Source organism: Hibiscus syriacus, unplaced genomic scaffold, assembly GCF_006381635.1.
Source record: "Hibiscus syriacus cultivar Baekdansim isolate YM2019G1 unplaced genomic scaffold, ASM638163v2 tig00110221_pilon, whole genome shotgun sequence".
Classification (NCBI taxonomy): domain Eukaryota; kingdom Viridiplantae; phylum Streptophyta; class Magnoliopsida; order Malvales; family Malvaceae; genus Hibiscus; species Hibiscus syriacus.
Genome location: NW_024062635.1, coordinates 1929490 through 1941729, shown reverse-complemented (window position 1 = coordinate 1941729; position 12240 = coordinate 1929490). Strand labels below are relative to the sequence as shown.

Sequence of the window (12240 nt, the reverse complement as noted above, 5' to 3'; positions counted from 1 at the left end):
ATGGTGGCCTCATTCGAGCAAAGGGTTGGCAGGGTAGAAGATCGATATAATGAAGTCCAAGAGACTCAAGACTCGGTTGAATCTCGCTAGGAGAAAGTGGACTCCGTGGAGGATGTACTCCGCGAAGAAACCCAAGCACTCATCAGCGAGTTGACGGAGAACGTAGACGAGCGTACCAGAGGCCTCGAGAGCATGTACTTGGCCATGAGGGTCGAAATAATGCAAGAGGTAAAGGAGCTCAAGAGCGAGTTGCTCGTCTACAAAGCTTCCGTATTGAATGAAGTGACTGGGGAGGCGCAAGCACCAAGACCCTGGATCGACTTCCCTAAGCCGAAGAAGTTCAAGGGGAGTCGAACTGCCCAAGATGTGGAGAATTTCATCTGGGGCATAGAGCAATTCTTCCGTGGCATGAGTATCAAGGATGATACCACCAAGGTAAATGTTGCTTCTAATTATCTTACCGATGTTGCTATGTTATGGTGGCGTCGTAGGTATTCCGAGAGCGCGAAACCAATCGGAACGTGGGAGGAGTTTGTGGGAGAACTCAAGGAGAATTTCTATCCGAAGAATGCTATGCTCGAGGCTCGAGCAAAATTGAAGCAATTAAAGCATGATCGTTCCATCTTGCAGTATGTCAAAAACTTCACGGAGATCAAGATGCAAATCCCGGACTTGGGCGAGTCAGAAGGGTACTTTGCATTCATGGATGGACTACAACGTTGGGCCAACATGGAGATCAAAAGGAGAGGAGTGATCGAACTCTCCAAGGCGTTAGATGCAGCCGAGGCTATTGCCCCGTTTGAAGTAAAGAAGACTGACTCTCTCCAATCCAGGTCGAAACCCAAAGGTAATAGTGGGGGAGAGAAGGCCAAAGGAAACTTTCACAAGCTAACGGGAAATCATGGGAAGCTGAATGATCGACCCAAAAAGCTCTTCAATCATTGGGAGAAGAAGGGGGAATTAGCGTGCTTTACTTGTGAAGGAAATCACATGAAACGAGATTGTCCTCAACTTGTGAAAGTTATTGCCATCAAGAAAAATGATGGGGTGGAGAGTGAGACTCTCAAGCTTGGCTCCATCCTTAGCACCATGGAGGTCAAAAAGGGGCACAATAAGAAGGGACTGATGTATGTAGACATAATCGTGGCAGGCCAAAAGATGAGTGCACTAGTGGACACCGGTGCCTCAGAGTTGTTCATGTCCGAACAAATTGCCAAGAGACTTGGCCTTCATGTGGAGAAGGCAAGTGGTTCCATAAAAAACGTGAATGCCGAAGAAGTTTCGATTGCGAGGGTCACAAAAGGAATCGAGCTAACCGTTGGAGACTGGTCCGAAAAGGAATCCGTCAAGGTAATCCCTCTCGATGACTTCGACTTTGTTCTTGGGTTAAGCTTCTTGGACCGAATAAATGCTTTCCCAGTGCCTTTTGCTGATTGCTTGTGCATCCTGGATCCAAAGCAACAATGCATTATTCCAGTAAGCCAAGGGCCCGGAGTAGGGGCCAAAATTTTATCCGTAATTCAATTCTCGAAGGTGGTGCACAAGGAGGAACCGATCTTCTTAGCTGCCTTGATGTATGACGAACCAACCACTACCAAGGAAGTTCCCGACGTGGTAAGTCATGTCTTGGCAGAATTCAAAGATGTGATGCCTGTCGAATTACCCAAGAAGTTACCTCCAAAGAGGGAGGTGGATCACAAGATTGAGCTTGTGGAGAATACGAAGCCACCCGCTCAGGCCCCTTACCGGATGGCTCCGCCCAAGTTAGAGGAGATGCGCAGACAATTGAAGGATCTCCTCGATGTCGGATACATCCGACCATCCAAGTCCCCCTATGGTGCACCAGTGCTATTTCAAAAGAAGCACGATGGTTCTCTACGGATGTGCACAGATTACCAAGCTTTAAATAAGCTCACAGTAAAGAACAAGTATCCCATTCCCCTCATTGCGGACTTGTTCGATCAACTTGGTGGTGCAAGGTGGTTCACCAAGCTAGATTTACGATCGGGCTATTACCAAGTCAAGATAGCCGAAGGAGATGAACCGAAGACAGCTTGTGTGACCAGGTATGGTTCTTACAAACACCTTGTGATGCCCTTTGGCCTCACGAATGCTCCGGCCACCATCTGCACATTGATGAACAAGGTACTACAACCCTTTCTAGATCATTTCGTTGTAGTTTACCTTGACGATATTGTGGTGTACAGTAAGACCTTAGAGGAACACGTCGAGCACTTGAGAAGGGTGTTCCAAGTCTTACGAGAGAACGAACTCTATGTTAAAGAGGAAAAGTGCTCGTTCGCTCAGAAGGAAGTGTCGTTCCTAGGCCATGTCGTTAGAGGAGGCAAGCTCCAGATGGAAAAGGACAAAATTCGGGCAATTGACGAGTGGAAGCCACCCACCAAGGTGACTGAACTACAAGCATTCTTGGGATTAGCCAACTATTACCAACGATTTGTGAAGGGCTATTCCAAGATTGCCACACCTTTGACCGAGTTGCTCAAGAAGAATAAGGTGTGGGAATGGAGCACGAAATGCCAGGACGCATTCGAAAAGACCAAGGAGGCCATGGTGAGTGAGCCCGTGTTGGTACTGCTAGACTACACCCAACCTTTTGTAGTTTTCACCGATACGTCTGATGTTGCCATTGGAGGAGTCCTCATGCAATAGGGATATCCGATTACATACGAGAGCCAGAAACTCAATGAGACCAAGAGGAGGTTCTTATTTCATGAAAAGAAGATGACCGCGGTTGTGCACTGTTTACGCACATGGCGATATTACTTGCTCGGGTCCAAGTTCGTGGTGTTCACGGATAATGTTGCCAACAGTTACTTCCTCACCCAGAAGAAGCTTTCTCCAAAATAGGCTCGTTGGCAAGAGTTTCTTGCCGAGTTTGACTTTTTCATGGAGTACAAGCCAGAGAAGGTGAACTACGTTGCAGATGGCTTAAGCCGGAGGTACGCCATCGAGACTGTGGAAGGTACCCTGCTCGAAAGGATCAAAGAAGGATTGCCCCATGATCCTGCGGCCGAGCGAATTATTGAGGAAACTAAGGAGGGGCGAACCAGAGAGTTTTAGCTCGAGGGGAAACTACTGTATTATCAAGGAAATCGAATCTTTGTACCTCGATATGGAAGTTACGCAAGGAGCTCATGAAGGAATGCCATGATTCCAAGTGGGCGGGATATCCGGGAGTTGATCGCACTTTGGCATTACTCTCAGATCAATACTATTGGCCGCATATGGCTGAATATGTGCAGGCCTATGTGAAGACTTGTCTTGTGTGCCAGTAAGACAAAATCGAGGCAAAGAAACCGACGGGACTGCTATAACCGTTGCCTAATCCTGAGCGCCCATGGGAGAGTATTTCCATGGATTTTATCATAGGTTTTCCCAAAACTGATGGACTTTCAAGTATAATGGTTGTGGTTGACAGGTTTTCAAAGTATGCGACGTTCATACAGGCATCTAAAGTCTGTCCAACCGTGGAGGCAGCTCGACTTTTCCTCAAGCATGTGGTAAAGTATTGGGGAATGCCGAAAACCATAATCAGTGATCGGGACACGTGGTTCACAGGGAGGTTCTGGACGGAGTTGTTCAAACTGATGGGATCAAGCTTGAACTTTTCCACCGCAATTCATCCACAAATCGATGGGTAAACTGAACGAGTGAATGCTCTATTAGAGATCTATCTGAGGCATTACATGAGTGCCAACCAACGAGACTGGCCCAAGCTGTTAGATGTGGCCCAATTTTCCTACAACTTATAACGGAGCGAGGCGAAAAACCAAAGTCCATTCGAGATCTTGACCGGGCAACAACCGTTGACACCCAACACGGTTGTTTCCAAGTATGAAGGGCCCAATCCATCAGTACACAAAGTTGCCAAGGAGTGGCACGAGCAACATGACTTAGCCCGAGCTTGTTTGCACAAGGCGGGAAAGCGGACCAAGAAGTGGGTTGACCGAAAGTGGAGGGACATGAACTTTGAAGTTGGTGACCTTGTTCTTGCAAAGTTGCCCAATGTTTTGCGCCATGCGGATGTGCACAAGGCGCTTGTGCGAAGATACGAGGGTCCTTTCCGAGTTTTGAAGCGGGTAGGCACTATGGCCTACAAATTGGAGTTGCCTCCAAATATCTGAGCGTATCCCGTTATCCATGTTAGCCTACTCAAGCCGTACCATGAGGATACAGAGGATCCGGATCGAGGCAAGTCTCACCGAGCGCCAGTCGGAGTAGCGGTCTCATATGAAAAGGAGATCCAAGACATACAAGCGGAGAGAGTTATTCGACGGCCAAGACACCGCCCGAGGAATGAGTACTTTATCCTATGGAATGGACAACCAGAGTGCGAAGGGAGTTAGGAACATGCCGAGGGACTTTGGCAATTCAAAAGCCGAATAGACCAATTTCATTCCAGACGAGTGACGAGGGCATCACCGGAACGAGTGGGGGAGAATGTCACACACCAAGAGCCTACAACCGAGGTTAGCCCATGAAGAGCAGCCCAAATAGTGGTTTGGACCTTCTAGAAGCCACAAAGACTTTAGTGGCATTTAAATTTGTATAGATAATGCCCACTTGTTTTTGGTAGGTAGGAATCAATCTGGACCGTCGATGTAATTAGATCTTAGCCGTTCATTGAGGAGAGCTTTAGCTATAAATAGAGGCCTCCCCTCCTCATTTGTACTCACTCCTTCACTTTGAGAAATCATAAGAGCATTCTTCTCTCAAAGCTTTCTTATCTTCATTTTTGTGCAAGTTCTCTTGTCTAGCTTCCGTCGAGGTTCTAAGCATCCTTGCTTGGGATATTTTCAGGCTTACTTAGCCGCAATCACTAAGAAGACGACTAAGGTCACACGCTCCGAGGTGTCGAAGTTCCAAGGGCGTGACATTATTAAAAGATCATGGACCCCTACGAAGAGTGTCCTCCTAAGTAGTAGAAGAGCGAAGCTTAATATGGAAAAATTTTGGTTTGGGTTGGACTATTTCTTCAACCTTATCACTTTTCCAAATAACTCTACATACATGTACCAAAGCTTCCCCATCAGTATGAGTTTCAAACGTAAGCTTACCCATCAACCAGTTCTCCCATCCAAGTCCTCAATCTGGTCAGAAGGAATGGAAATGATTACTTATGTTTGTGTTTTGTCCATTTTTGATAACTGGTTTCAAAAACTAAGATATGATCACTTTCATTTTTATTTAATTAAGATGTGGTCATAACTGTTGTTAACAATTAACAGAATATGTGATGTGATAGTTGGTACAATCACACATTTGACATGTGTTATTTACATATTCTCTCAATTTTTTTCATACTTTTAAATAAATTTTAACATAAATATATATTTTAAATGAAAATAAAATATTTTTAAATTAAGTTACTAATAAAATAAATTTAATAAGTTAATATAAAAAATCTTTATAAGTTAATATATATAATATTATGAATTTAAGTATTTATACATTAAGATACAAAATATACACACCATGTTGTCTACTTTAGACCAAACAATGGTCTTGGCTTATGGTTGGATACATGTTTAGTTCCCTAAGTGACCAAGGTTTGAATATTTTTGTCCCAATTTATTTTTCTTTGTTTTCTTTCAACAAGTGGGTGACATGTGTCACTCTTCGATTGGTGGAAATACATATATATTTATATTAAATTAAAATAAAGTTATTTCTCCAACCAAATGATGACACGTGGCATGACAGGTTGCATCATTCGATTAGAGGGTTAAATTTATTTTAATTTATTAAAAGTAGGACTAAATTGAGAGGATATGTAAATAATAAGGACCAAATGTGTAATTATATCAAAATATTTAACTGATGTTAGTGGCAATTAACTCAAAGTAATCACATCTTAATCAAATAAAAATGAAAACAATCATATCTTATGTTTTTTAATCAGTGATCAAAAGTTAACAAAATATAAATATACGTGATCATCCGTATAGTTAACCCTGGACTTTTAAAAGTCTTTATCAAAAGTCATAAAATCACCTCAAAATTTTTAATATTTTTAAACCTTGATCTACGCCATCTATTGCGAGATGACCTTTATCTTGAGATATATTATTAATCTAATTAACGATAGCTTTTCCATTGTTCAAGTCATAGAATGGGCCATTGATCTTCAAAAGGGCCAAAACTCGGGATGGATTTTTTTTTTTATTAATTGAGTGACTCGTTTATAACTTTTTGAACTTGAATGACATATTTGTATTTTGGTAATAATTCAATTATCATTTTATAACCACTTAGGTAATTAAATGATTTGTGTTGTAATTTACCCAATAAGAAAATCATCAAAATGTATTTCCTAACCACACCTTCTAAAGTAGGTTTCATTTTTAATGGTCCAATGTCATTTACGGTAATCCATTAATTAAGTGACCATTTGTTTGTATGTTTTTAAAATATAATGATATATTTATAATCTTATTAATAATTCAGTGAAATATTTTATTTGGTATTTTTCATCCCATGCCATTTTTTGTTTTATGATTTTAGAATGCTTTTAAAATTAGTTAAAATTTAATTTTTCCTCTATTATTAATTTAAGATTTGTTTTGCGATATAAAAAACATTAAAATAATCAAACATATATTCTTAAAAAAAATCCTTTTACATTTTAAATCTATTTAATAAAAACGTGCCATTTTATTTAGGTTTAATATAAAGTTAAGTCACGAACTAATTTACCTCAGTGGTAAAAGAAATTATTGTTATTTCAGAGATTATGATTCGAGCACCAACTGCTATAGCAAGACGATTGAGTGTTTATTATTGAATAATTGAGAGTATTTAAAACATATACTAATTTATAATTACTTTAGTTTATTAAAAATATATATATAAAGTTAGTTCTTAAACTATACTCAAAATTAATTTTTAATATCTAAATTTTTTTTCCTTAAAAATAATTTATTAAATATTTTCTCTGTTACATTTTTTTAATTTGTGACACGATAGATTACTTTTGGGAGAAGAAGGAACGGAATAATTAGCGAAATAATAAAAAAAGGGTTGATATGGGGGCTAAAGATATTGAGTGCAGGTAGCTAGCATTACCAATGGGGAACCACTACTACTTTTTAAAGCAATCTAACTAACAGTGTCTTTATTGTTTATATACATCATAAATGAACAATATGCCCTGCCAATGAACAATGAACAGATTGAAAGTTTTCTCTTTAAATGTTAAAGTTTATCAGCCAAAAGGATTAAATATTAAACCCTTTTTCTTTATAGAAAGCATTTCTGTTTTTTCAGAGAGAAATGCTCCTTCAAATCAAAGAAACATTAATTTTAATTTATTATACTTCATTTTCATACAGTGATTATTGGTGAGCTTGATGTTTCAACAAAACAGAAAGACCAGTAGAGACCTTGGCTTTCACTTCTACTGTGATACACATCCCACTGTTACATGACCTCTAACCTACTGGGTTTTCCTCCATCCAATCACATGCATGCCAGTATTAAATAACATACAAAGCCCAGAATTATTTTCCTTCGAAAACCATAAAATGTAGGGTAGGAATCTTCTATAGGAGTCTGAACTTTGAAGAGAGGAAACAAACAGAAGGAATGAATAAAAAAGCAAACGAGGAAAGAACAGAAAGAGAATGGAAACTGGCGGGGATAATATAAAAAGCATCTTGGAAAAGCACTGAAATTTAAACTTACAAAACGACAACCTTTTTTTTCTCCTTTTACCACATTTTTTAATGCTGCAACTTGGGGGTAATGGGAGGGAGGGGACAACAGCATTGAGATTTGCATCTAGTTTATCGGTTTATGAATTCATGATAAAATATTGACGGGGTAAAAAATTTGAATGCATATGGGATTGAGGAGTAATTAGGTTGAATACGAATAAAGTGAATAACTTTAGAGGGTTAATAAAGTGAATAACGTTTCAAAGGGAGTATTTTTCAGGGTTTTTTGGGTCAAATCAGATTTATTAAAAACATATTTTTTATACATATTAATATTATGAGTCGAAGAGCATAACGAGGTTAGCATAACAGAGATCTCAAAATAGAGTATTTCTATTAGTTGTTGCCATTAAGAAGAAGAAAAATATATATAGAGTAGTGGTTAAATCATTAAGTCCGTGACTTTATTAATCATAAATTCAAATCTTATTAACAAACAAAATTATTTTTAAGAAAACAATGTAAGTGGACCTACTCAGTATAATACAACTATAAATTTTTTTTTCTCTTTTTGATAAAAAATATAACTGTAAAAATAATGTAAGTTCAAAATTTAAAGACTTCTTTATAAGAATTTACACAAAAATTCTAACAATCTAATCACGACCCTAAAGTAATGTTATAATATTAGCGCGATTTTTTTATAAACTCCAGGAATATAGGGTGGGACAAGTAGACGAAATATGAGGCGATTAATTATTAATGATGTGATAATACACGTGTTGGTTATTGAAATGAGACCGGGAACCAGAAATTAGGTTGGGGTGATGGAAAGACACCATTTGACCAACTTTGAGCAGTGGAGTGATGGGACAGAGAATTCAAGTGTCATAAATGCGCAACCTTTACCCAATAAACGCTTCTTTCTTTTCTTATTTCTTACTCTCGCACCTTCTTAACTATCATGGCCTTACATCGTTGACACGCCACCAACATGTATGCTTACCTAGTTTACTATACAATTGCCTATTGTTTTAGGCTCCATTTGACACATGAAAATAACAAGCATGTACTTGGATCTGGGAGATTATTATAGCAACTGTTTTGGGGCACAATTTCATACCATTTTGATTCAAAAACAACATAGATTAAAGTGAAAACAAAACATTTATACTAGTGTTAGAACTTGATTCGATTAAAACTCGATGACATAATACTCATCTTAGTTGCTGTTCTTAACCATTTATACTAGTGTTGGGCTTCAATAAAGTGTGTAACTATTTAAGCATTTCAAGTTTTCCAGCAGTTAACATTACAATGTCGAACCTTAATCAGACATAATCAAGAAAACAAATCATGCTTCTTTCTGGAACCTTTATATCTACCAAGTTAATATAAAACAGATTTCAAACTTTTGCTGTAAAGGGTGGATTTGACTCGCAACTTTTGCCTTAGATGTTGACCAAGTCTCAGGAACTATCATGCATACATACTACTGGCACCGGTCTGGATTTGCACATATGGGGAATTATGTTTTCGAGTGAACCACTTATTTGCCAAGGACTTCGTCCCATATACAGACATTGAATGAAGAACATAGAGCATGGACGGAGTACCTGAGTTTAGTTGGTGGTCTAAAATATCCATTGGAAAAGAAATGAGAAGCAAAATCTTAGCTTCAAGGGTTTCGGATCAAATCAAGGAATTCGATGTTTATAAGGACGGTTTAATATACTATTTAATATTTAAAATTATCATTTTTGATAAATATGATATTAATATTTTTTAAACATTACATATTTGGGTTTATTATACTATTTAATATTTAAAATTATATTTTTTTTTCAGGAATCAAACTACTTCAATGTTAAAGAAATGATTGTTGCGTATACCCTTTGTTTGAAATTTTCTTGGTCATATTTTGCAGATTTCCTTCAGAGGAGATTTGCAATTTCATAGGAACTTGTAACCAGGAAAAATCCCATATTCAAAAAACAAAAATGGCAGTGCTTGGTTACGGCTTTCATATCGAAACGCCATTTTAAGACACTTGCATCATATCTTTCTCTAAAAAATTCTCAGATTTATAATTTAGGGGAAAAACAAACTCCCAGATTCTATATTCTTCTTCTTCATTGAATAGATTTTTCCTTTTCTAAGCCCAACAAGCCCAAAACAATCAAGCCCATATTCCAAAACGGCAGCGTTTGCCTACTCAGCCTCACACCCTTGCGAGTAATCGATCATATGAAACCTTCCCGTTTTAACCGTAAACTCTGTTCTGAGTTGACCCCATATTCACCTCTGCCGCCACCATTACCACTCTGACCGCTGCCAATGGGCTCGACGAAAACAACAACGCCGTCACCCCCACATTTACTTAAGCCCTTAATAACCATAGACGCCTCCATTTCACTCTTCCTCCACACACTCTTCAAACCTATCCTCCCAACTTTCCTCTTCCTCCTCGAATACTCTGCCGATTTCTGCTTTTCCTTCCCGGTTTCCCTCTCTTTTTTTCTAGTTTCCCCTTCATTTTCCTCTTTAGCTATCCCTCTCCTCCTGGGCCTCCTCTTGGATCTTGCTTTGATCGGCCTCATCAAACTGACCTTCCGCCGTGCCCGTCCTCATTACAACCCAAACATGTCCCCCGCTGCTCACGCCGACAACTTCTCTTTCCCAAGTGGCCACGCTTCCCGGGTTTTATTTTTAGCTACTCTATTATATCTTATTGTTCAACACAACGAGGATCTCGTTTTGGATTTTATTCAACGGTGGATTAAATTTGAACCCAGGTTTGTTATGTCAGGCGTATGGGTTTGGGCCGTAGTGACTGCTACTTCTAGGGTTTTGCTTGGAAGGCATTTCTTTTTCGACGTTTTGGCCTAGGGAGATTGTTGGGGTGCTTGAAGGGATTGTTGCGTATCGATTTTTGAGGTTTTAGGAAGCACTCTCAAAGGTATGGAATTGAGTTATGTTGCTAAAGCTTCTACTTTTTTTGCACTAGGGATTTATTTGCTTTGTAGTAATTGATATCAAAGTTGTTGATAATTCAAATTCAAACTATGTATTTTAAGCTAATCGGTTATCACTTTATGGATTGCTTTAAAAAAAATCCCGTGTACAATTTTTAATCTTGAGAAATGTTTGTCGTACGTCTCTTTTCCTGTCATGAAGCTTTAGATTGTACATGGTTACATTCTTCAGTCAACTATATAAATGAATTTTAGCATCCTTTATTACAAATGTCACATTTTGAAAGTATTTTAGTTATTGATTGGATGAGGGAGCTGTTGAAAACATTTTGATGTTTCGATATAACAAATTAAATTAAAAGAATTTTAATTTTGAAAATGATTTTTCTAAGCATATTCGATATATTAAATCGAATATCAAAATATTACTCAAAGTATTTCAAAGTTCATTTTAAATCCTTACTAAAGTGTAAAATTAAGTTTTAATCTTAAAATAATTTCAAAACAATTTTACAAAGCATTTTGAACCGTTTCAAAGCCAAAAATTACAGTTTGTCCAGAGGGAACCGATTCCCTCCCAAGGGGGTACCGATTCCCCCTGAATGATTTGGCTCCGAGAAATTCCAGTATGCTCGGAGGGAACCGATTCCCCCCAGGGGGTATCGATTCCCTCCACTGTTCAACGGTCGAATATTTGAATTTTACACTTAGGGAACCAATTCCCCATGAGGGGGTACCGATTCCCCCCACGCTCCAAGCAGAAATATTAATTGTTTTCACACTTAAACGGCTCCAATAACTTCATTAATGATCCCCAACGTTGTGTATTTAAGCAAGCTTAGAAGCCATTGATAAAAAACAAGAAACAACAAGCAACTAGAATCAAGAGAGAATCAAAGAGAAAGCATCAAACCTCAAGTTTGAGCATTTCAAACCTATTTTTCATTCAATATTCATTTTACTTTCAAGAACACTTATTGTGCTCAATTGTATTATTCTTGAGTGTTCTTTTCTTTGTTTTAGAATTGTGCAAACAACCTACCTTGTGAGGATTTCCTTGTAAGTTTGCAAATTTGTATTGTTCTCTTTGGGAGAGAGTGTTCTCAAGAATTTGGGGTATAATTCTTGAGGGTTTGTAAGGTTACTCTTTGTCCTCAAAAGAAATACAAATTAGTGAATTTGTGGAAAATCCTTAGCGTGGATAGCTAAGGTAGTGGACGTAGACTTTGGTTGAGAAAGTCGAACCACTCTAAATCGATGTGCAATTACTTTCAATTTTCTGCAAAAGCTTCCACCAAAATTTTAATTGCCAATTCACCCCCCTCTTGGCCATATTCGTCTATCGATTAACTCAACAATTGGCATCAGAGCCTAACTCATTTAAAGGTTTAATATCCTCTTGAGTCGATTCGGGAAGAGTTACATCGATAATCAAAGTCATCAATGGCCGCTACTTCAAACTTCGACTCCGGTCTCGATTCGATGCCCGTCAACAAGCCTCCTTTCTTCAATGGGGCTAACTATGCATATTGGAAAAATATGATGATGTACTTCATTCAAGCAAGTGACATGGGAGCATGGAATGCCGT

At 38.4% G+C, this 12240-nt stretch overlaps 2 protein-coding genes across 2 annotated transcripts; both read left to right on the top strand.

Annotated features, from left to right (window-relative positions):
* Positions 1-3081, top strand: LOC120114215. Its single transcript, XM_039135190.1, has 4 exons — positions 1-33; positions 91-2571; positions 2671-2820; positions 2869-3081. Exons 1-4 carry the CDS (start codon positions 1-3, stop codon positions 3079-3081), a joined length of 2877 nt encoding a protein of 958 aa, XP_038991121.1.
* A 6908-nt stretch (positions 3082-9989) lies between these two features.
* On the top strand, positions 9990-10773 carry LOC120114252 (probable lipid phosphate phosphatase beta). Its single transcript, XM_039135217.1, has one exon. It carries the CDS (start codon positions 10014-10016, stop codon positions 10563-10565), a length of 552 nt encoding a protein of 183 aa, XP_038991148.1. The 5' UTR covers positions 9990-10013; the 3' UTR covers positions 10566-10773.
* Positions 10774-12240: the final 1467 nt, after the last annotated feature.